The sequence below is a fragment of the Scyliorhinus torazame genome, chromosome 14 (assembly GCF_047496885.1).
Source record: "Scyliorhinus torazame isolate Kashiwa2021f chromosome 14, sScyTor2.1, whole genome shotgun sequence".
NCBI classification, from domain to species: Eukaryota; Metazoa; Chordata; class Chondrichthyes; order Carcharhiniformes; family Scyliorhinidae; genus Scyliorhinus; species Scyliorhinus torazame.
The window spans coordinates 40,180,419-40,204,879 of record NC_092720.1 but is presented as its reverse complement, the minus strand read 5'-3'; the positions used below and the strand labels follow the sequence as shown (position 1 = coordinate 40,204,879).

The window sequence follows — 24,461 nt, the reverse complement described above, 5'->3', positions numbered from 1 at the left end:
TAAGCATTTCCAGCATTGGCTGTTTGTATGTATTTAAGGGGGGGTGGGAGGGAAGCTTGGCTTTTTCACAGCATTATGAAGCACTACAAGGTTTTCTGTAGAAATCAGGGGCTGAGGGGGAAAATGTGATGTCAAGGTGAAACAGCGCCACTCAGGGAGAAAAACATCAAAGCCAAGTCAAATTCAAGCGGCTTACTCATGTCTCTTAAGATATTGTTACAGAACAGCTTTGTCAAGATCACTCACAGTTGTGAGTAAGGATGATGCGCAGAAGGAGGAATGGGATCAATGGAGGGAATAAAAGTAACGGAGAAGAGAAAAACTAAGAGAAGTGCTTTTTGTTATTGTTGAGGTGTGAATCTGGGACACTCAGTGGCTCTAATCATCTTTTTGTAACTGGCTGACTGCCTTCAAGTTCACTGAACTCTGTGCTTATGCAGACATTGGCTCGGCACACATTTCACAGGCCAAGGAATCCACCAACACAGATATTAAAAATAAAAGACTTTTTGACATTCTGGCTTTTAAGGGAAAGGCCATATATCCCCAAAGGATCTTGTGGTTCTCTGCTTGAGAACTAGCTGACACTGCATTAGAGACCCCCAGCTGCAGTCACAGCTTAAAAGCCCTCTTGGCGGCATGGTAGCGAATGTTATACAATTGTAATTAACTCAAGAATGGGAGGTGATAGAATTGCATGAATCAGAATGGAAGCTGCGGTCTTTGTCGAGTTGTTTTAGTAAATGCAATCATTAAAAGTCATCGCCATGACAAAGGATGAAAAAGAAAGAACCAAAACATCTGCATGTTCACTCGACATGAAGACACTGACACTAGATTGCTGTCCATGGTGCTAATAGAATAGTGAAGAAACAAAGTACCACAACTTTAATTCTCATTTAATTTTAACAAGATTTAAAAATTCCTCAGCCTTTTTTTCACCACCATTTCATGTTTCTCAAGCAGATTAATCTTTGTGAAGAATAATTTCACGTTGCACCATACTGGAGGAAAAAGAATTGATGGCCATTGACTGCCTTGTCAGAATTAAGCGGCTGCTCATTTTACTGAAGCATCACATGCTCAAATTCACCTTTACTCATCACGTGAGAAGGATCCAGATCAGTGAGAGGTTCACTTTGACTGTTTTCCGAGCTCGTAGGGGAGAACACAAGGTGTGCCACACAGTGGAATTGAGGCACTTATTTTAAATTCTGTGCAGCCTCATTCACTAATTAAAGAGGACTGTTGTGGGGAGGAAAGGGAGCATGAGATGCTGCCTAGACAGCAGCCTCTAATGAGGATCGAGACCCCTGGGAGCTGATATTGAAAGCAGAGTGAGTTTGCTTTGCTGCTTTCTCTGCCACCACAGACACTGATCCCCTTCCCTTCATCGATGGGCCTAGCCAAAAGCTGTCCAGAGTGCTGGCATGTTGATCATACGGTCAGTAAATACCTGCAGACTGCACACAGACCGAAACAGAACTGCTATTTCCACAAGAAGGTAGGCTGCCTTTGCTGGCTGTTGATTTAACATTCAGAATCCTTGATTAATCCGCAGTTAGTTTCAAGGACTGAAGCAGCTGAGGATTGTAAGCCTGCCAGTACTTATTGGGGAGGGGTGAGCGGTGGTGGGTGGGTGGGGGGGGGTAGTGGGGGAGGAGAGATGATGCCACAAGACAGAATGCACAGAACCTGCTGAAGCTAATAGGGAGAACGGAAAGGATGAGAAAGCATCTCTCTGTTCCAGGAGGAAACCATTAGAAGATGCTGCCGTTTATTTATTATTCTCATCTCTTTTTGCCTGGGTAGCATAGCGTGTGCAAATGAAGCTTGCTGGCGAACTGGAGGTGATTGTATTAGGGCTGTGCCGTTTCCTTCGGTGTTTTAAAGTGGGTGAAAAGGATCCAGCTGTCTTTTCACTAGACTGACAAGCAGGGTGTAATTTACAGCCGAGGCCCCCCTCCCCTTGGTTTCTCTCTATGGATGTGGATAAGTGGAAGACAGCACCTGTTCTCAATCTGAGCTAAAGCCAACAACAAAGAATCCAAGGACAATTTTTGCATGGTAAACAATCTAGAGGGGGAAAAATAATCAACTTGTCATTTTCCTGCTTTTTTCCTGCGCACCACGGGAATCGACAGGACTTAAAGCTTCGTGCAATGTGCTGCAAGGAAAGATTGATTTAAAAAGTGTTGCTGGACAGTGAGTACGTTTTTAGTACCGGAAAAGAAAATCCTTCAAACTGCACTGAGGTGATCGACAGGAAAGGAGAAGGGCTTTATTTAAAAGTTCATTTGTTTAAAGGCAGCACAGTAGACAGTGGTCTCATAGCTGCCTTCTTTCAGTATCGCAGCACATGTGGGTATGTTTGCTCATTCTTTTACCACATTTGAGTAATCTGCTCTTGTGTTTGCTTCAATTAACCGTTCGAGGACTGCAATGGCATTTCAGCACCCAAGTAAAAATTAACATAGATCAAGGTCATTATTTTATCGTTGGTTCCAGAAATCACATGTTCCAGAAATAACATCATTTTTTAAAAAATTGATCTTGTGTTTTCTGTGTGCCTTTCTTTTTATTTCATTATCAAAATGAAACGGTGCGGGTAATACACATGGAAGGAAGAGTGTGTGCTATTGGGACATAAAAGGTCCTTCAGTGCACAGAAGGTTAAGTGGAATTAATGCTCCCTGTTAACCAGTGACTACCTGCTCAGCTTTTATGGGAGGACAAATCTAAAAAAACAAACTGGTTTATATTTTTGAAATTCAAGTTATCATCATGCATTGCCTTCACAAGTTACTTCTTTATTAATGAGCCAATAATTTTTATTAATAATTCATTATAGCTGGCAAACTGAACACTGTGCATTTCTGCTATAGTTTATTAATCATTTATGCTATCATGGCAGAGTCAACCAGTTTTTTGACAAGCACCACAACTTCCTCCTGGAATCATTTATCACACATTCACCCAGAAGCTCAGCCCATCCGTTAAATGGGATTGCAGTCTGTGATGCTCTGAGTCTTGTACATGCTACATGCAATTCTGACATTTGCTGTAGAATCCATTTTGTTTGCAGTGTGCAATTTATTCCACAGCCATTATGGTATGTCACATGAAACATGCCTTATTTTGAGCGTGCTTTAAAAATACTCTTGCTTTGCTCTTGAATGTAACAAGAAAGTGCAATTGGAGTCAATTCTCCCTTGAGCGCCATGCAGCAGCTGCATGCACGTGTGCCCACGGCTTCCACAGTAAATGTGCAAGAATGAAATTAGCTTGCACAAATTTTCTAATTTTTAATTGTGAGTTCCCCTCTGCACCCATCAAGAGAAATAAATGCGATCCAGCGAGAGACAATGATTTCACATCATTTCTAAATGGTTATTTTGCCTATCCTGGTGCATCCGCCTAGAGCAACTGGCAATGTGGGACGATCTAACTTTAAACAGCTCTTCATTGTGTCCTCTGGCCCACTCTGATTAAACAAAATTCTAACAGTTTCCAGTCCCTGTTTAAGGAAGTTTTTGGATATTGGACTTTGATTTGTTTTTTGAAGTTATGAACTGGGAGTAAAGGTAATTTTACTGAGAGCTTTGTGTGCGTTCGCGATGAAATAGAATCAAAGCTTGGGGCAAGTGTTCACCGCAACTGTTTAAACTGGTTGACCCTTTGTGTAACACCCTGCAATAGGGGAATTACTCTTACACAACAGAGAAAATAAACCCTTAAGTCTAATTACGAAACATTTGACCTTACTGGTAATAGCTGTGATGAGTAATTTGAACGTGCTTGCTGTTTTTAATAGAGATACTCTCTCCACATCACAGAACGTGCTACTCCATTTCACATCTGCTTTTTGAAGGAAGATGACTTCTAAGCAGGAAGATGCTGCCTTGACCAATTTTCTCCAGTTCATTGAAGACAAGGGACTGAGGGCTTACGATGCTTTGGTGATTCAAAATGCCTCAGACATTGCTCGTGAAAATGATCGCATGCGGAATGAAACAAATTTGGCATACCTCAAAGAAAAAAGTGAAAGACGGCTGAGGCAAGAGGAAGCAATAAAACGGTAAATATTAAAATACATTTTTCCATCTGATGACCAATTGAAAAAAAGCACATTCCAATACCAAAGACACTTGTGAAATAGTGGAGAATGCCCGGTAGAGATGCCCACTGTAAGTCATAGACTCGTAAAATCTCAGAAACTGACATAAACCAAGGCCTTCGGCCCATCATGTTTCTGCTGGTTGAAAAACAGCCAACCTCCCTAAACCCATGTTCCAGTCTGTGTCCTTGTGGGTTCTAGCAATTCAAGGGAACATCCAAGTACTTTTTAAAATCTGATGGGTATTTCTGCCTCTATCACACTCTCAGGCCTGAATTCTGACCGCCCACCAGGTGAAACCAATTCTCCTCAAATCCCCTCTAATCCTTCTGCCAATTACTTTCAATCTAGGCCCCCACGTGTGGTCCTTCCTATCCCCTCTAGGCCCCTCTTAATTTTATGCATCTGAATTCAACTTCCCTCAACCCCAAAGGGAAAATAACAGTCTATCAAATCATTCCTCAGAGCTAAAATCCTCCATTCCAAGGACCATTCTCGTAATGCCATCTGCACTCTTTCTAGTGTGACCACATTTTCTCTCTACTATGGTGACCAGAACTGTACACAGGCCTAACTGGCCTAACTAGTGCTATATACATTTATATAGTCCCTGCTTTTATACTCCATGCCTTGGCTAATAAAGGAGAGTATCCTGTGTGCCTTCTTAACCACCGCATCTACCTGGACTGGACAATTCAAGGATTGGTGGACATGCCCTCCAAGATCTCGCTGTCATTCTACACTTTTCAGCATCCTAAATTTACTGTGTATTCCCTTGCATTTTTTGGTCACCCCAAATACGACAACCGCAAGGCCAATTTTTTCTTCATCTGAAAACCTCTGAATTATGTCTCCTACATTCAGGTCTAAATCATTGATATATACCACAAAAATCAAGTCACCTGTTACTTAGTCCTGCGGAATCTCACTGTACATGGCCTTCTATTAATAATAATGATAATAACTTTTATTGGTGTCACAAGTAGGCTTATATTAACACTGCAATGACGTTACTGTGAAAATCCCCTAGTCGCCACACTCCAGCGCCTGTTCGGGTACACTGAGGGGGAATTCAGAATGTCCAATTCACCTAACAAGCACGTCTTTCGGGACTTGTGGGAGGAAACTGGAGCACATGGAGGAAACCCATGCAGACACGGGGAGAACATGCAGATTCACAACGACTGTGACCCAAGCCGGGAATCGAACCTGGGTCCCTGGCGCAGTGAAGCAACAGTGCTAACCACTGTGACACCATGCCAAAAATATTCATCAACCATAACCCTTTACTTTTTGCCTTTGAGCTAATTATGGATCCAACTTGCCACTTTCACTTGGATCCCAAGGGCTTTCACTTTTCTAACCTGTTTGCCTTATCAAAAGCCTAGTTAAAATCCATGTAGATTGCATCACATATGCTATCCTCACCAACTGGCCTCGTTACTTCATTTCTAAAGTCAGGTTAGTCAGACACAACCTTCCCTTAACAAATCCATGCTGACTGACCTCAATTAATCCATGCCTTTCTGAATGGTGATTAATAATTTTCCTCAACTTTTTCTGTTGGTTTGTCCATCACCAAGGACTGTAATTACTGGGTCTATTTCTTTTGCCCTTTTTGAACAACAATTCAGTGTTCACAGCCCTTCAGTCCTCCTGTGTTCCACATGCAACCAGAGAGAATTGGAAAATTATGATTCAAGTTTTTATTTCCTCTCATTGCTTCTTTCAGCAGCCTTGGATATATTTCATTCAAGTTGAATGATGTGGGGCGGAGCTCCCCCCCCCCCCCCCCCCGCCTCTGCGGGTGGATTTAATGGTGGGAGGGCAGGTCCAAAAATCAATTTCATTCCATAAAATGACGGTGAGGCCTTCCACGTCTGCCCACCATGACAGCACACTTGTTGGCAGCGTAAAATTGATAATTCGGCTTATGGAATGCAGATGAATGTTCGACCGGAATTGCCCTTCCATGCCCGATCGTTCGCGATGTTATTGGGTAATCACACCTGTCCCGAACACATCTGGACTAATGTGGTGTGTAAAAGTCGGGACTTACCTGAAGAAGGTCAGTGACTGTCTCTGCAGTTCGGGATGCAGACCTCCTGTGACCGTAGACACTGAAACACGCAGCAGTGCGTGGGGGGAAGCATCGATGTGGTGCATCTTCCAGCTTCAGTGTCTTCGAGGAGCTCCAACCTCCATCCTCAGAGTGTTCCTGAAGATCCACCTTCTTTCTTCAGGAGGTCCACCTTCTATCTTCAACAGTGGGTCAGTTATGTGCAGATGTCTTTTAAAGATGGTGTGCGGAGATGATAGTGGGGCACAAGCTGCCAACCTGCCCTGCCACTCGAAACATCACAAAATGCCCCAATGCATATTTAATGAGGCCGGTTCCCACAATATGGCGCAAATCTATGGTGGCCTCTGCTGCGGGAAACACTTCCTCTCCCCAGTCCGGGCCATGATACTTAGTCCCATGTGGGATAATTCCACCTAATTCCAGGTGTTTTACAAGGACTGTAACATTATACCACACAACACACAATATGATGTTTCACTACTGACAATTGGTCTGTTCCTTTAAGGCCACAAGATCTAATAGTTATAAATAGTAATATTATGAGGTTAATTCAAGGTTGGTTTATTGTAGATTAATTAAAGGGTAATTGTTTCTCAATTGACAGCAGTTTTGTTAATCAATGTCTCTTAATCCAGAATAAATGAACAAAATGAGACTAGCTATTAACTGGTCTTAAAATTGCTTTCTATCTGTAACAAGTTTTAAAATGTGACATCTCAGGTATGACAGACGCAGATGTGTGCTATATGAAATACTTCTTTATTATGTGCCATTTATATAAATAGAGTGAAAGTGGGCCCATGGGGCCATGTGACACAGACACAAATAGAATCCTTTGAAACTTAGTAATGCTGGAAAACTATGCAGCAAACACGATTTCCAGATTGTATGATTTAAATTATGTCCTGACAGATATGAGTAACACACTAATGTTTACTTATTTTATTATGGAAAATGCTTCTGAAATACAAATCGCTGTATCATGGAAATTTGCGCTGCTAGAGGAGCTGTCTTTTGGGAGAGACAATAAACTATTGTCGAGTTTACTTGATGCAGTGATCAAGGTGAACATAAAAGATCTCAGGCCACTATTTGAAGAAAACCAGGGGCCTCAACCAGTGTGTAGGCCAATATTCAGCCTTCAACCAAAACACCCATAAACAGCTCAAGTGGGCATTCAGCTCACTTGCTCTGCATGGAACCATGCTAAATTTTAAGTGGTTTTCAATTAGCCTACTCAACAATAGTGACTACTTTCCAAAAGCATTCATTGCCTGTGAAGAGTTTTCAATGTTTCTCTGGAGCGTGGCAAGGTGCATATATTAAAGCAATCTTTCCTCATTTTTCCATTATTCACTATATAAAGACCTGGATATTGCTGAATTAGGGCACCTCACAGTATGCCCTCTTACATAATTACATAAGAAAAAGGGCAGGAGTGGACATCAAGGCCCATTTAGCCTACTCTGCCGTTCAATACTATCATGGCTAATCTTGGGCTCCGACTCCATTTTCCCACCTGCTCCCCATACCCCTCAATTTCCTGAGAGACCAAGGGCAGAATTTTGTCATTTTTTTGGCGTAAACTCGGGTGGGATTGGCGAGTGCAGTCCGGCGCGAGCTGCATTGCCGTCTTCCCCTGCCATATGCTTTGACACTTTTTCAACAGAGAAGCAAGCACGTATCGCATGAGGTCATGCTGGTGTGCGGGCTCTGATTGACATCGCCCTGCAGCCCCCCCCCCCCACAGCAACTTAGGCTAAAAGGGAGCCTTGATGTAATAATGCTAGATAAAAGGAACACCCCATGGATACGGAACCGTTTCCCCATCCCCCCCTCCCCTTCCAGGGACACGGAACTCCCTCCATTCCCCCAACCATGGAACCTCCGGTACCTCCCCCATGCATACTCCCGGGACTGCCCCGGTACTGCCCCCTGACGCTTTCCTCAGGCACTGCTCCAGCGACAATTGGTGCGGCACAGTGGCACAATGGTTAGCTCTGCTGCCTTACAGCTCCAGGGAGCCGGGTTCAATTCCGACCTCGGGTGACTGTCTGTGTGGAGTTTGCACGTTCTCCCCCTGTCTGCGTAGGATCCTCTGGGTGCTCCGGTTTCCTCCCACAGTCCAAAGATGTGCAGGTTAGGTGAATTGGCCATGCGAAAATGCCCCTTAGTGCCCAAAAGGTTAGATGGGTTACTGGGATATCGGAATAAGGTGGAGGCATGGGCTTAAGTAGGGTGCTCTTTCCAAAAGCCGGTGCAGACTCGATGGGCCAAATGGCCTCCTTCTGCATTGTAAATTCTATGATTCTATGACAATGCCTGATGTGCAGTCAGGTGTAATGGGGATCCCGACTTTTAATGTTGGAATTTGCGTTATGTAATTGGAGGGAGTCAGGGATAATCGAGCAGGGAAATCCCACCTACGTAAAGCCGTTTTGGGTTTCCCACTCGATTCTCCTCCACTTCTGCTGATCCCCCCCCCCGAAAATGGGGGCGGAAAATCCACCCTCCCCAAAAAATTTGTCTACTCAATCAGCCTTTAATATATTCAACAGTGGACCATAAACACCCTCTGGGATAGAGAATTCCAATGATTCACAACTCTTTGAGTGAAAAAAATGTCTCGATCCTAAATGAGCAGCCCCTTATCCTGAGACTGGGCCCCACATGTTTTCGATTCCCGAATTAATGGACACAATTTCGAAGTGTCCACACTATCAAGCCCCTTATATGTTTTAATGAGGTTGCCTCTCATTCATCTAAACTCCAAAGAATATAGGCTCAATTTATTCAGCTCTTAGTTAGACTTTAATCCTTCGCCCTTCAGCTTGAAAATGTCTTGCCGTGTAAGCTGCTGAAAGTGTAAGCTGGCATTTGGGACCTTGCTGAACAACAGGAACAGCAACCCATCTTCATATCCAATGAGATTTAAGGATTGTGAAGCAAAACACAGGGATGATGCAGAAGGAAATAGGGATGCAATACAAATGCTCGGAAGGGATGGAGTTGTTAGGGAAGGGCGGGAAGATTTGAACTCTGTTCCATAACTCTGTTGTGGGAATAGAGTTGATGAGTGGAATCCACTCCATTCCTGCCGATCCCCGACTTATTTGTTCCTCCCTGTGCCACTGCATTCCATTTGGTGTAGGTACAACTGTTTGGAAGGGAGTTGGAGTTTTTGATCCATGTCAATGAAAGGTGGAGTTTGACGACCAGTTGGGGTGTGTAATAACTTCGCCAAGGCCAGTCTTCTAACAATAATGATAAGTAACAAAAAGGGCCGCTACCACAGCTTACAACACTTATGTCCCAGCCCGGCGACCTAGGATGATGCCAGTCTGGGTTGGAACTTCGGGTTTTAAGTCCCCACCATGCATCTCCTCGTGGATGATCCTCCTCCACCCATTCAATAGAGGAATTTGTATTTCATGAAGCCCACAGGGAGATCTATTGATGCTCCCCCATGTCCTTCATGGCCACCATAACAGTGTGTGTCTTGCACAGGAACTTGCCAGTGATGCTGTTACCATGTATCTGTTGCCCTTTCTCTTCTAGGTGGCAAAGGTCCCAGGTTTGGAAAGTGCTCTTGGAGCCTTGGCAAGTCTCTGCAGTGCATCTTGTAGATGGTACACACTGCTGCCACTGTGTATCGGTGGTGGGAGGAGAGAATGTTTAAAGTGATGGACAAGTTGCCGATCCAGCAGGCTGCTTTGTTCTGGATGGTGTTTAGCAAAGGTCAGACTCAGGCAGCAGCCTTTTATATAAAATGCCAATCAGTTTTTACAATATCAACAGAACCCTAAAGTAAATTTAACCAGAGTTGGAGTATGGAAGCCCCTGTGGCCCCTCCAAGTCCTGCAAAGAAAGTCATACGGTCTTTTCCATCAAACCTCCCCCTCTTGCCCACAAAACTATGCAGAAACCTGTATGGTGCTAATTACTTGCAAACCCCATCTTCTTGTGCCAACATCCACTCTGCACCTTCTTCTTTCCCGTTCTGGATGGGAAGTCGGATGGCGGCATTGAAGCGAGGTCCATGCAGGACTTCAAATACCTCAGGCCTGAAGCGTGGGACTGGAGAACACACCATCTTCTCAAAATCAAAATGCTAAAGTAGCCTTTTCTCTTTTAAAATCAGTTAGCTGACAATATGATAAGCTCACACACGCATCATATAAATAGGATTGCTAAAGTGATGCACTGTTAATGTTGCTGTATAAATAGGAAAGTTGGTGGGTAGCTGTATGATAGGCCAGTATTTCTCAACTGTAAAACTGTATAAATAGAATTACTCATGTACCATTTTGACACATTGGTGTTTGTCACAGTGTCGTCAGAATAGTAGGGGCCATTTTCTGGTTGATAGCGAATTATGCACCAATTAAATTGCATTTTAAAAATGAGAAGATTTTGATTAGAGAGGATAAGAGACTGTTAGTGTACTTGTGACAGATGCAGAACCGTTGTCCGAAATAACTTGAGAAAAGGGAATGCGTTTTGAAAGAAATTGGAGAATGCAAGATGGATAAGCCACTGAGCCTCGATGACAAGCATCCTTGGTTGTTAAAGAAAGTCAGAGAGGAGATAGCAGAGAGTCCGACCACAATTTTTCAATGTGCCTTAGAGTTGTAAATTGTGCTGGTAGAACTGGAGGGTATCTATAGTCTATAATACAGAGCGTGGACAAGCTCTTAGGGTAGGATTTTCCAGCCCTTGCCACTGGCAGGGTCTTCTGGACCCGCCGGATTGGCCATCCATGGGCAGGTTCCCTGGTGGTGGGGTGGGTAAGCCATGAAAAACGCCGCAGATTTGGGGGGAACGAGAAGATCCTGCCGGCGGCTCATGACTCACTGCACCCGCTGTGAGAAACCACAATCCGAGATCAACAAAGTGATCATTTAGGGATACAGAGGCTAATCATTATGCGATGCATGGATTCATTAAAGCAAATTGTGATCAACATGTTTCATAGGTTTATTTGAAAATGGAAATGCTTCTATATGGATAGGGAATGTAGTAGTTGTGGCGTATATGGATTTTCAGAAGATGTTTACTCAGTGTCTCACAGGCCTGTAACATGAATTTAGGCATACTGTGTCAGAGCAGGGTGGAAAGAAAGTTCATTGACAGACAGGGTTAGGGATAATTGATGCTGCTCAGATTAGACAAGGATTGGAATTGGGTTTCTCAAGGATCAATGCTATATTGGTTTTAGCTCTCATAGATCAATGATTAAACTTGAACTTAAAATGCACAAGATTGAAGTGGCAACACAAAAGCAAAATGCTTGACAAATTCAAAGAGTACTGCACCAAATTTCAGAAGGCCATAGTTAGGCAGGTGGCAGGGAAATGTCAGGCAATACATGTTGGGTGAAAAACACCAGGATTGAGAGTGTGTCCTTAATGTAAAGATGCTGAAGAAAGCCTTGGGGGTTAAACACATAGGGCGCGATTTTCTCAAAAGGAAACAAAGTCCCCAAGCGAGCGTGTGTTCCCAGTACTCGCAGTGCCAAGAAACACGTGGCTATTCAACATGACTCACATTGAATAAGGGGCCTGACCAGCGAACGCGCAGCCGAGGCTGCACACATAGCCCCGTTTTTTACAGTGGAGAGATCCTCTCGCTGAACTTCCCATTGTAGCGAGAGATCGGAACGCCATTTAAAAATGGTGTCCCAATCTCTGAGGCCCACGAAACAATCCCCGACAACCACCCTAGCCCGAATGCACTTTGGGAGGGTCACGTTCCCTCCCCCGCCCTGCAACCCCAAAACCAGGCAACCCCAGCCCGATCGCGCGTGCAAAAAATGCCAGCTTGGCAGTGCCAACCTGGCACCCTGACAGTTCCCATTCCAGCTGGCAATGCCACCTGGGCAACTTGGCAGTGCCAGGCTGGAACTGTCAGGGCATCCAGGTAGCACCAGCAGTGCCAGGGCACCACCCTGCCTAAAGTGCATGCAGCTGGGGGCCTCCAATCCCTTGGAGGCCCCCCACAAGTGCCATTCTGTCTGGTCCCAATTTGTGGGGACCAGCACCAAACGGCGCTTGCCTGAGGTTTCTGAGGTGAAGGGGTTGAATCCCAAATCCTCAGGTACCTCGGGAATCTGCACATTAGAGTGAGACTAACTCTCTCGCTCTAATTTGCAGATCTTCTAAAAAATGATCCCGCCTATTGTGGCCGGGATTCACGGGCGGGATTCTCCGACCCCGGGCCAGGTCGGAGAATCGCCGGGGGGGGGGGGGGGGGGTGCCTGATTCACGCAATGCCGCTCCGACGCCGGTCTGCCAATTCTCCAGTCACGGTCGGCATGGCGCCGAGCGCCACTGCCCCCCCCCCCCGGCGATTCTCCGCGCGCGTTGGGCCGAGCGGCCGCCGAGATAGGCCGAGTCCCGCCGGCGGCTGTTCACGTTTCTTCATAGAATTTACAGTGCAGAAGGAGGCCATTCGGCCCAACGAGTCTGCACCGGCTCTTGGAAAGAGCACCCTACCCAAGCCCACACCTCCACCTGATCCCCATAACCCAATAACCCCACCCAACACTAAGGGCAATTTTGGATACTAAGGGGCAATTTATCACGGCCAATCCACCTAACCTGCACATCTTTGGACTGTGGGAGGAAACCGGAGCACCCGGAGGAAACCCACGCACACACGGGGAGAACGTGCAGACTCCGCACAGACAGTGACCCAAGCCGGGAATCGAACCTGGGACCCTGGAGCTGTGAAGCAATTGTGCTAACCACTATGCTACCGTGCTGCCCGTGCGGGACCACAATACATGTGGTCCTACCCAGCGGGAACTCGCTGTTCATCGTGCGGGGGGGCAGCCTGGTGGGGGAGATGGAGGATCCGAACCCCGGGGGGGGGGGGGGGGCTCCAGCGTGGACTGGCCAACGATGAGGCCTACCAATCGGCGGGCCAGCTTCTCCTAGTGGGGGCCTATTTTACTCTGCACCGGATCCTGTAGCTCTCCGCCATGTTGCGTCGGGGCCGGCGCGGGGAAGGCAACTAGCGCGCATGCACGAGTTCGCGCCGGCTGCAGAGTGCATGCGCAGACCCGCAGCGACCGTTTGACGCCAGTATCGGCAGCTGGAGCTGCATGAGTCGCTCCAGTGCCGTGCTGGCCTCCTGTGAGGCGCAGGATCGCTGATCCTGGGGGCCTGTTGACGCCATCGTAAAACACGACGGCATTTACGACGGCGTCAACACTTAGCCTCAGGATCAGAGGATACCGCCCCACATTGCAAAGTCTCGCAAGATTGCGTTGCGTGTCTGTAGGATTGTATGATTTTTGGCCATTGCCGCCATTGGGATCGTCCAGTCCTGCAGAAAGTTAACAGACTTTTGGCTAGGCTGCCAAATCTCCCACGGCGTGTCAGCCATGATGGGGCGAGGAAATACCTGCCAAGGGCTGTGAAATTCAGACATGCAATACCACGTCTAGTGGCACAGCACAGGCCTACTTTCCTGCAGAGCGAGGCCAACAGAGCGGAATCAATTCCTGGACAGACTCAGGTTATTCATGAAGGCCCTGCCTTCTCATCGTTGCCTCTCGCCTGAGGTGTGGTGACCCTCAGGTTAAACCACCACCAGTCAGGTCTCCGCCTCAAAGGGGAAAGCAGCCTGTGGCCTTCTGGGACTATGGCGACTTTACTTACTTACTTTACTTTACTTCCCCGGAGCACAGGCTACGCCATGGGCCACACAGTGTTCTTCATTGATCCCACTCCTTCCTGAGGGTGGTCGTTAAAACCTGGCCCCTCTCCACCCTCTGCTGCCAACAATCATGAAATCGCGCCTCATGCCAAACTGCACACCCATTGTGAATTCTTCTGTGTGCCTTGGTGTTCAGTTTTCTAGAATTTCTATTGCAGTGATATATGTGAGCAGCTTCCCTTTAAGAGACAGCCCATCTGTAGGAAAGAGCAGGCTGTCTGAATCACATGCTGCCTCACTGTAGAAAAGCATTAAAATTATAAAGAGCACCCAGGATGCATTCACCAGGCATACGCTACTATAGTTCTGTGAAGAGATCTGAGATACAAGGATGATTTCCACTGCAGCATTTAAAGTGAAGCAATTTAATAAGAGATTTGAAAACAAATTTGAAAGTTTTGATTAAGTGTGCAGCAAAGTACTATTTCCTTTCTAGATAACGATGAGGAATCATCAATTTAAAAACTGTCACTGGAAGGGTAACAGGAGAAGTTAGGAGAAATTATGCAGTAAGTTGTTGGAGCATGAAATGGTGTACTAGATGATAATTGCTGGAATAGAGATAAATGCACCATTTAAGATAAAAGAGGACAACTATTTGAAGCAGAGGAAGATGCAGAATGATTAGCATAGAGCACAACAGTGAGATTAGCATTGGATTGTCCAGAAAAAGAGCTGGCACAGATATAATATCCAAAACCTTCCCAGGCCTGCAGAAACAGCTTTGGAGGTGGGAGCATGAACAAAAATTGACCCAACGCATTCTCGCCTCCGAGCGCTTTTCCCGTAATTGGATTAAGGGATTCGATGGTAACCTGCTCGGCGGTAAGGGGGAAGCTAATTAAGGCTAATAATGAACCAATAACCTGCAATTAACCTCGCCACAAGTGATTTTCCCTGGAGGACAGGTCCTCTGTGTCAGGGGTCCGGCAATGGATCACTGCCAACTTCACAGCAGAATGTCCAAGCTGTGACTCAATTGAAGGTTTACACTTATTTGCCAGTCATAATTCACAAAGAGGATATATCCTCAAGCAACAGACATGCACTTGCAGCCACTTCCTGGGAACTGAAGTCTCTGCTCATACATGCCCAGCTTCAGCAACAGCTGCTTTGCTCCACTTGAAGGCACCTCCATGCCTTATCTGTCACTCCTCTTGATGGTTTGTCAATGGCCAGACTGTGAAAGAGGATGGCAGACTTATCCATAGGCCACACTGATTGGACCTCCTGAATTAGAACCCAGCACCGTCCATAATTGGATGTGGGCCACAGGCATGGCTTCTTAATTGGCCAATTCCAGGAAGATCACTTCTGATGTTCTGTCGCTCACTCTTCTGGGTTCCTGAGCTCATCACGATGGTCTGCATTGGCAGTCCAGTGGCAAAATTCAGCCAAAAGGGTCTCATTGGCTTCCGTCTATGGTGTAAACCCCTCTAGTTCTATGTCTGCTCAGATAATATGCTAAGTTATATCTCCAAATATGGGTTTATCTAAATAGAAAGATTTCACTGAAAATAGATTGAAAAGAACAAAACAAAGAACAAAGAAATGTACAGCACAGGAACAGACCCTTCGGCCCTCCAAGCCCGTGCCGACCATGCTGCCCGACTAAACTACAATCTTCTACACTTCCTGGGTCCGTATCCCTCTATTCCCATCCTATTCATGTATTTGTCAAGGTGCCCCTTAACTGTCACTATCGTCCCTGCTTCCACCACCTCCTCCGGTAGCGAGTTCCAAGCACCCACTACCCTCTGCGTAAAAAACTTGCCTCGTACATCTACTCTAAACCTTGCCCCTCTCACCTTAAACCTATGCCCCCTAGTAATTGACCCCTCTACCCTGGGGAAAAGCCTCTGACTATCCACTCTGTCTATGCCCCTCATAATTTTGTATACCTCTATCAGGTCTCCCCTCAACCTCCTTCGTTCCAGTGAGAACAAACCGAGTTTATTCAACCGCTCCTCATAGCTAATGCCCTCCATACCAGGCAACATTCTGGAAAATCTCTTCTGCACCCTCTCTAAAGCCTCCACATCCTTCTGGTAGTGTGGCGACCAGAATTGAACACTATACTCCAAGTGTGGCCAAACTAAGTTCTATACAGCTGCAACATGACTTGCCAATTCTTATACTCAAAGTCCCCGGCCAATGAAGGCAAGCATGCCGTATGCCTTCTTGACTACCTTCTCCACCTGTGTTGCCCCTTTCAATGACCTGTGGACCTGTACTCCTAGATCTCTTTGACTTTCAATACTCTTGAGGGTTCTACCATTCACTGTATATTCCCTACCTGCATTAGACCTTCCAAAATGCATTACCTCACATTTGTCCGGATTAAACTCCATCTGCCATCTCTCCGCCCAAGTCTCCAAACAATCTAAATCCTGCTGTATCCTCCAACAGTCCTCATCGCTATCCGCAATTCCACCAACCTTTGTGTCGTCTGCAAACTTACTAATCAGACCAGTTACATTTTCCTCCAAATCATTTATATATACTACAAAGAGCAAAGGTCCCAGCAGTGATCCATGTGGAACACCACTGGTCACAGCCCTCCAATTAGAAAAGCATCCTTCCATTGCTACTCTCTGCCTTCTATGGCCTAGCCAGTTCTGTATCCACCTTGCCAGCTCACCCCTGATCCCGTGTGACTTCACCTTTTGTACTAGTCTACCATGAGGGACCTTGTCAAAGGCCTTACTGAAGTCCATATAGACAACATCCACTGCCCTACCTGCATCAATCATCTTAGTGACCGCCTCGAAAAACTCGAAAGTCAATTATTAGTGGCTGATTCAAACAAATTAAACAGAGAGCCATTCTTTGATCATTGCAGCCTGCTGCCCACATAGCTTGCACAGTACATTCCCACAGTCCAAAGATGTGCAGGTTAGGTGGATTGGCCATGCTAAATTGCCCTGAGGTTAGCCGGGGTTACGGGGATGGGGTGGAGGTGTGGGCTTAAGTGGGTGCTCTTTCCAGAGCCGGTGCAGACTCGATAGGCCGAATGGCCTCCTTCTGCACTGTAAATTTTATGATTTTATGGTACCTACACTAATATTTGCAGAGGCACTGGGATAGAAATCCAAATGGTGATGACTTTTCTTCACTTGTGCTTTGGAGATGGAGTCGGAAGGAAGTGGTGAATATTCTTACAGAAAAGAGAAGCACGCAGAACCAAATGCCCTTCACCTTGGGAAAGATTATGATTTTCTCTGGTTATAAATTTATTCAACGTTTGAGAAGCGGAAAACTTGTTGGGAGAATCAGGTCATGTTTGTTATGTACTAAATCTCCACACTCCATTTGGAGGGATTTTAACTGCTGTAGCTCCAAACATCACCATAATCATAATTACCTTCATCTCTGGTTTGTCCACAGCACCAAGAATTGAAATTCCTGTGTAGATAAGAGGGATTAATGACATCCTTATTGAACAATACTTCAACCAAAGCAATCCCTTTAATCAAGCCTCTATCATGAGGCAGCAAGATGTGGCCATTAATATGATCCTGGCGCCTCTGCTCATCAGATGTTGCAGTTCATTTGAAGATTTTATTGTTGCTCCCAGCGTATTACACATGAAGTGTTCATTAAGCAAAGCAGGCCTTCATTAAATAGGAAGTAGGATCAAAATGCGCCTTGCATACATTCTCTCTTCAGTGTAAAATCTGCAACTGGTATACTTGACAGTGCAGTGAGCACATCAGGTACTGAATAGGCCTCAACACCATGTAATCTGAAATCATTTCACTCAAAGACAGTCGCAATTCTAGTGCCAAGGATCACCGTAAGATCATAAGAGATAGGAACAGGAGTAGGCCATTCAGCCCCTCGAGCCTGCTCCACCATCCAATAGGATCATGGCTAATCCGACATTCCTCATGTCAACTTTCCTGTCCATTCCCCATAACCCTCAATTCACTTATTGGTCAAGAATCTATCTATCTCAGCCTTTAATATACACAAAGACTCTGCCCCCACAGCTCTCTGTGACTAGGACTTCCAAAGACCCGAACCCTCTGAGAGAAGAAATTCCTCCTCATTTCAGTCTTAAATTGGCTCCCCTTTATTCTGAGACTATATCCCCTGGTCCTTGATTCTCATAGATTATCATAGAATGTACAGTGCAGAAGGAGGCCATTCGGCCCATCGAGCCTGCACCGGCTCTTGGAAAGAGCACCCTACCCAAGATCAACACCTCCACCCTATCCCCATAACCCAGTAACCCCACCCAACACTAAGGGCAATTTTGGACACACACCGGGAGGATATGCAGACTCCGCACAGACAGTGACCCAAGCCGGAATCGAACCTGGGACCCTGGAGCTGTGAAGCAATTGTGCTATCCACAATGCTACCGTGCTGCCCCTTGAAGGGGAACATCTCAGCAATTACTCTGTGAAACCCCTTAAGAATCCTATATGTTTCAATGAGATCACCTCTCATTCTTCTAAATTTCAATGAGCAGAGTCCAAACCTGTTTAATCTTTGCTCATAAGACAATCCCTCCAAACCGGGGATCATCCTAGTGAACCTTCTCTGAACCATCTCCAATTAAATAATATCTTTCCTTAAATAAGGGACCAAAACTGATCACAGTATTCCAGCTGTAGTCTCACGAATATCTTGTACAGTTGCAGCAAGTCCTCCCTCCTCTTATACTCCAACTCTGTTGAAATAAGGGCCAACATTCCATTAGCCTTCCTGATTACCTACTGTACCTGTGTTCCAGCTTTCTATGTTTCGTGCACAAGTGCCCCCAAGTCCCTTTGTGTTGCGGCTTTCTGCAGTTTTTCTCCATTTAAATAATACTCTGTTCTTTTGTTGTCCCTTCCAAAATTAATAACTTCACGTTTTCCCACATTGTACTCCATTTGCCAATGTTTTGCCTACTTGCTTAACCTATCAATATTTCTTTGCAAACTGTATCCCTCTCGCAACTTGCCTTTCCATCTATTTTTGTGTTGCCTGCAAATTTGGCTATGGTACATTCACTTCCTTCCTTCAAGTCATTCATATATATTGTAAACATTTGTGGTCCCAGCAATGATCCCTGTGGAACCCCACTAGTTACAGGTTGCCAGCCTGAAAAAGAACCCTTTATTCCCACTCGCTGTTTCCTGCTCATTAGCCAATTCTCTCTCCATGCCAATATACTACCTCCAACAGCATGGACTCTTATCTTATGACTTAACCTTTTGTGAGGTACCTTGTTAAACACCTTCTGGAAGTCTAAATACACCGCATCTACTGGTTCCCCACTGTCCACTCTGGTTCAGACTTCCTAGAAAAACTCGAATAAATTAGTCAGACATGATTTCCCTTTCATGAAGCCGTGCTGACTCTGCTTGATGTGATCATGATTTTCCAAATATACTGCTATTACTTCCTTCATATTTGATTCCAACAGTTTACCAACAATAGATGATCGACTAATCGGCATATAGTTATCCGCCTTTTGCCTCCCACGCGTTTTGAATAGTGGTGTCACATTGGCAGTTTTCCAATCTTCCGGTACTTCTCCAGAATCCAAGGAATTTTGGAAAATTCCAACCAATGCATCCACTATCTCTGTAGCTACTTCTTTTAGGACCCTAGGATGCAAGCCATCGGGGCCAGGGCACTTTATTTCCTTTAGCCCCATTAGTTTGTCTAATGCTACTTCTCTAGTGATGGTATTAACAGTGATGTGGAGTTGGACTGGGGTGGGCACAGTAAGAAGTCTTACAACACCAGATTAAAGTCCAACAGGTTTGTTTTGAATCACTAGCTTTCTGAGCGCAGCTCCTTCCTCAGGTGAATGTATTAACAGTGGAATTCAGGGAATGAATCATTGTTTGGATTACATCTAAATAGACAGGGACTTTGCAAACTGGGTCACAACTTGGATACTGTGGTTGGAAAATAGTTTTGAAGCAGAAATGGAGTGACAAAGCATAAATCAGAGAATGATAAAGAAACTTAATGGCTGAAAATACTGTTAATATAAGAATCTTACAGTTTATCCTAAAATAAAAGTTCAATTTCAGAACTCAGCTGAACTGTTTTTAACCTACAATACAATAATCTATATACATTTATTCCCAGTTGAAAATGATCTATCCAATTTCACTTCAATATTTCAATCAGGACAGCCATCCAGTAATCATTCTTACTATTTTTAGCATCAACATTCATTATTTTACGTTTATTAATATTAAATACAATCTGCCTGGGTTTTAAATCTGTCTCTGAATTTTAATGTCATCCAAAATCTCTCAATATCCTAATCAAGATCATTTAGATCCTGAAATGACACATCTACACTATTCCTTAGTCGAAAATTTCAACATATTGTCAGTTTTACTTTCCACATTGTCATGCCAAAGGGTTAGAGTTTGGGGGGGGTGGGGGGGGAAACTTCACCTCAGACATTGTCAATCCCACTTTGTATATCTTTTGTTCTCTACTGGCTGTACATCGCCTGAATAAAATAGTGTCAGTCCAATTCCCCGTGATTGCTACTTTACAACACAGAGCAGTTAGCATAAATTAGTTCTTAATTATGAGTTTCACTTAGAGAGGCCCTCAGGAACACTGGGTGTTGGGATAGGAAAATTCAAACTGACGCAGCAGAATGCATGACCTGAGGGGCGTGATGCTGGTGTTAGGCCGCAACATTAGGAAGGCATCCTAATCTCTACCAATAACAGCTTCTTTTCCTTTATTCTTTCATGCAATATGTGTTTTGCTGGCACCATTTGTGGCCCACCCCTAATTGCCCTTGAACTGAGTGGCTCACAAGGCCGTTTCAGAGGGCATTTAGAGTCAACCACAATTCTGTAGGCCTGAAGCTGCAGGTAGGCCAGTCCAGGTAAGAATGGCAGATTTCCTTCCAGAAAAGGCAAGACAATTGATGATAGTTTCATGGGAGTAGCTTTCACTGCCAGATTTTATCAATTGATTTAAAATGTATGGGATTTGAACCCATGTCCCTGGATCATCAGCCTGGGCCTTTGGATTACTAGTCTAGTGACATTACCACAACACCACAATCTCCCCCAGTTTTCACCTTGAGAGCCAGAAAGTGATGAAAAAAAATCTTAGTCATTATAACTGCCTGGAAGTGGAGAATGAATCCTTGGGTATTCATTGGTAACAGCTGCTCAATTGAAACTACTACCACTTCTCATGATTTTCAGTTTTATAGTATTTCACCAATTTGAAATCCAATTAAGAATTTTTTCCTTTACTATAATAGTTTTAACTTTAGCCACATGTTTCTTATGAAGCATTTCCTCATTGTTTTCTGGGAGAAATAACTTACACCATTTTCATTCACCTCAATCTGTCAATTGTAATAATAATTATGATAAGAATATTTATTAGTGTCACAAGTATGCTTACATTAACACTGCAATGAAGTTACTGTGAAAAGCCCCTAGTCGTCACATTCTGGCGCCTGTTCGGGTACACTGAGGGAGAATTCAGAATGTCCAATTCACCCAACAAATACGTCTTTCAGGACTTGTGGGAGGAAACCGGAGCACCCGGAGGAAACCCGCGCAGACATGGGAGAATGTGCAGACTCCGCACAGACAGTGACCCAAGTCGGGAATCGAACCCGGGACCCTGCCGCTGTGAAGCAACAGTGCTAACCACTGTGCTTTGCGTGGACAAATGCTTAAAATAATCCAGTGTTAAAGTAGTGAATAAAGTAATTTCATATGAAAACATAATTTCATTGCTTAAGTGATTTTGAATCAATGTATTCTTGTGTGGCCGCTTTCATATTTCCATTTAAAGAGTACAGCCCTGGATTTGAAACTTATGAGGTCTGAGCTATTCTGTCCTTTTTACTCGATCTGTGTGTCACTGGGTCTTATTGGAGGGCCAAAAGATAGGCACCTACTGTTCTGACACACATATATTGGCGTCTGGTGCTCTTTTAGTGCATTTCCTCACTTCATTGATCTCCCTGCTTTAGCTGTCATCCATGGCTTCACTGGCTCTGAATCAGATGATTGCAAGTTTAAGTCATGAGCCTTGAGTATACAATTCAGGCTGACAACTCAATGTAGTGCTGAGAAGGTGCCGCACTGTTGGAGTTGAGACATTAAACAAAAGTCCCAGTTGCCTGGGTGGAAAATATCCCATAACATTTATTCGGAAAAGAACAGGAGAGTTTTCCTGATGGTTCAAACAAACGTTTCTCCCTCAACCAACACAGCGAAAAAAGACGATCACATTATTTTATCTCATTGTAGTTCGTCTGATCATGCTGTGCTTAAATTGGCTGCTGTGTTCGCCTTCATTACAGAAGTCAGTGAACTTTAGATGTTTATTGATTGTGGTGCTTTGACATGAATCCCGGCCCAGGCCTTTCTTTCCATTTAGAAACCTCAAATCACACAAGATATCTTCACCTGCAGTCAGGCTCTCATTGTCAACAAACTAATCCTCATCAGATATCACTGGACTCCCACTTTATATGTATAATGGATCGAATCATGAGCGAAATTCTCCTACCCGCCCCGCCACATTTCTGCGCCGACCGGCCGGCTGGAGTCTCCGTAACACCGGCCGGTCAATGGGGTTTCCCATTGTGGGGCAGCCCCACGCCGTCGGGAAACCCCCGGGCGCCGGCAAAACGGAGACTCCCGCCGGCGGAGAATGACGCCCCTTGTGTTTGACAGTCCCCAGAGATAGCTTTGTATTGTCCTGTTACATATTAAGAGGGGCAATTCAGCACTCCCCTTCCCCATCACAACTACTAAATAGCATTCGGTCAATGGAATGTCAGATGATATTAATTTGGAATAGTTGAAGATAGAGCAGATAGAGCGCGAACACAATTTCAGGAAAGAATAGTGGGCGGGATTCTCCCTTCTGGGGACTAAGTTCTCACGCCCGCCGGAAAACGGCCGGGAGTTACTCCGAACGTTTTCCTGGAAAGTCCGGGGTGGTTCTCCGTCTACAAGGGGGCTAGTAGGTCCCCGGAATGTGTCGCACAGCGCCGGCTGCTGGCAGGGCCCTGCAGTTACACCCGCGCAGTCATGCATGTGCACGGTGGCCGGCTGCGGGTCCGCACACGCTTGCGGCGACCGCCTTCGCGCCGGCCTCCGCGCGACATGGCGGAGCCCTACAGGGGCCCGGCACGGAGGAACATAGCCCCCCCGGAATGAGCGTTCCCACCGATCGGTAGCCACCGATCGCGGGCCTGGCCACCATGGAGGCCCCCCCCGGATTGGATCCCTCCGCCCCCCCACCAGGACAGGCCCCCGCAGCCAGAACGCTGAGGTCCCGCCGGGTGGGACCACAGATGAACCATGCCAGCAGGACTCGGCGGAACTCGGCGGGCACTCGGCCCGTCGAGTGCAGAGAATCGCCGCGGGGTCTGCTTTCAATGGCCCCCGACCAGCGCTGCGTCAATCACGTGCGCGCGACTACTGGCGATTCTCTGGTCGCCGGAGAATCGCATGCCGGCGTGGGAGCCTATTTTGGGTAATTCACCTCCCGTGCCAAGCGCGATTTTGGCGTGTAGGGTCAGAGAATCCCGCCCAGTGTGTATGCTTTTTCCAGATACCAACTAACACCACCTCTCAACTCAGTCCAGAAGTCCTGCTATCTTGGGAATATCCTCCCCAAAATCACCATGTGTGATGATGAAACCACATTGGCTGGAAAAAGCAAAGTCATTATTCCGCAGGTTGACCCATAGGCTTCGGAGAGATCCTCAGATCAAAGATCAAAGTCTACCAGACATTGGCCCTCATAATTTCTCTACGGCTGTGAAGCAAGGACAACCTATCGCCATCATATAAAGTAACTGGAATCATTCCGCCTTCGCTACTGAAGATCTGTAACATCAAGTGGCAAGACAAAGTCACGAACACTGCAGTTCTTGCAAGGTGCTGCATACCTGTTATTAAGAGCATGCTCATCAGAGATCAGCTTTGTTGGTTTGGTCACATGATTCATATTGAGGATTCCCAAATAATAAAGGCAGTATCGTACAGCCAGCTGAGCACGGAAATCCGATAGGGTGTTTCAAATTCAGATCCAAAGACAAGCTGAAAGCCAGACACAGAGCCTGTAAATTGAGCCCCGCTTCACGGGGAGACAAACTCCCCAATTTTGGACGGATCCAAATGGAGATGTCTTTGTCATTAAGCAATTTCAATATATGTGGAGAACAGAGTCAGATCCTGTGAGGGCTCGAGACGTGCACTAGAGGTGCCCAGTAGTTAACAAAGGGGTTTATTGATGAAAAGCAAAGGCAGTTAAGTTACAGACACACCCGAGCACCATACGACAGGTCTTAACATTTCAGCTCCCTCGTCTACACTGTCTGAATCCTGCTCCCAGGACCCCGCACAAATCCCTATTAGCGGGGTTGACCTGTTCCTGCACGATTGCCGTTCACGTGGCCTGTGGAGCTTATTCCTTCAAGGGACTTCCACAGGTCCCTGAAGGACAAGTGAGCACATCATGAAGCCATTGCCTCCACCCACCCCTCCATCAGTGACTTCATGGGTGGGTCTCTCCATC

General features: G+C 45.6%; 1 protein-coding gene across 4 annotated transcripts in view; it reads left to right on the top strand.

Moving 5' to 3' along the window:
• Positions 1-1,138: 1,138 nt before the first annotated feature.
• The window catches only part of nyap2a (neuronal tyrosine-phosphorylated phosphoinositide-3-kinase adaptor 2a), a 221,966-nt gene continuing 198,643 nt past the window's right edge, over positions 1,139-24,461 (top strand). Inside the window, exons 1-2 of one of the 4 annotated variants that reach the window (XM_072473998.1) lie at positions 1,139-1,504; positions 3,837-4,078. In XM_072473998.1, coding sequence (XP_072330099.1) covers positions 3,876-4,078 — 203 coding nt within the window. In that variant the 5' untranslated portion in view covers positions 1,139-1,504; positions 3,837-3,875. Of the gene's footprint in view, positions 1,505-1,685; positions 2,366-3,814; positions 4,079-24,461 lie in introns of those variants that run through there. The other 3 variants (XM_072473999.1, XM_072474000.1, XM_072474001.1) reach the window with 3 other exon arrangements.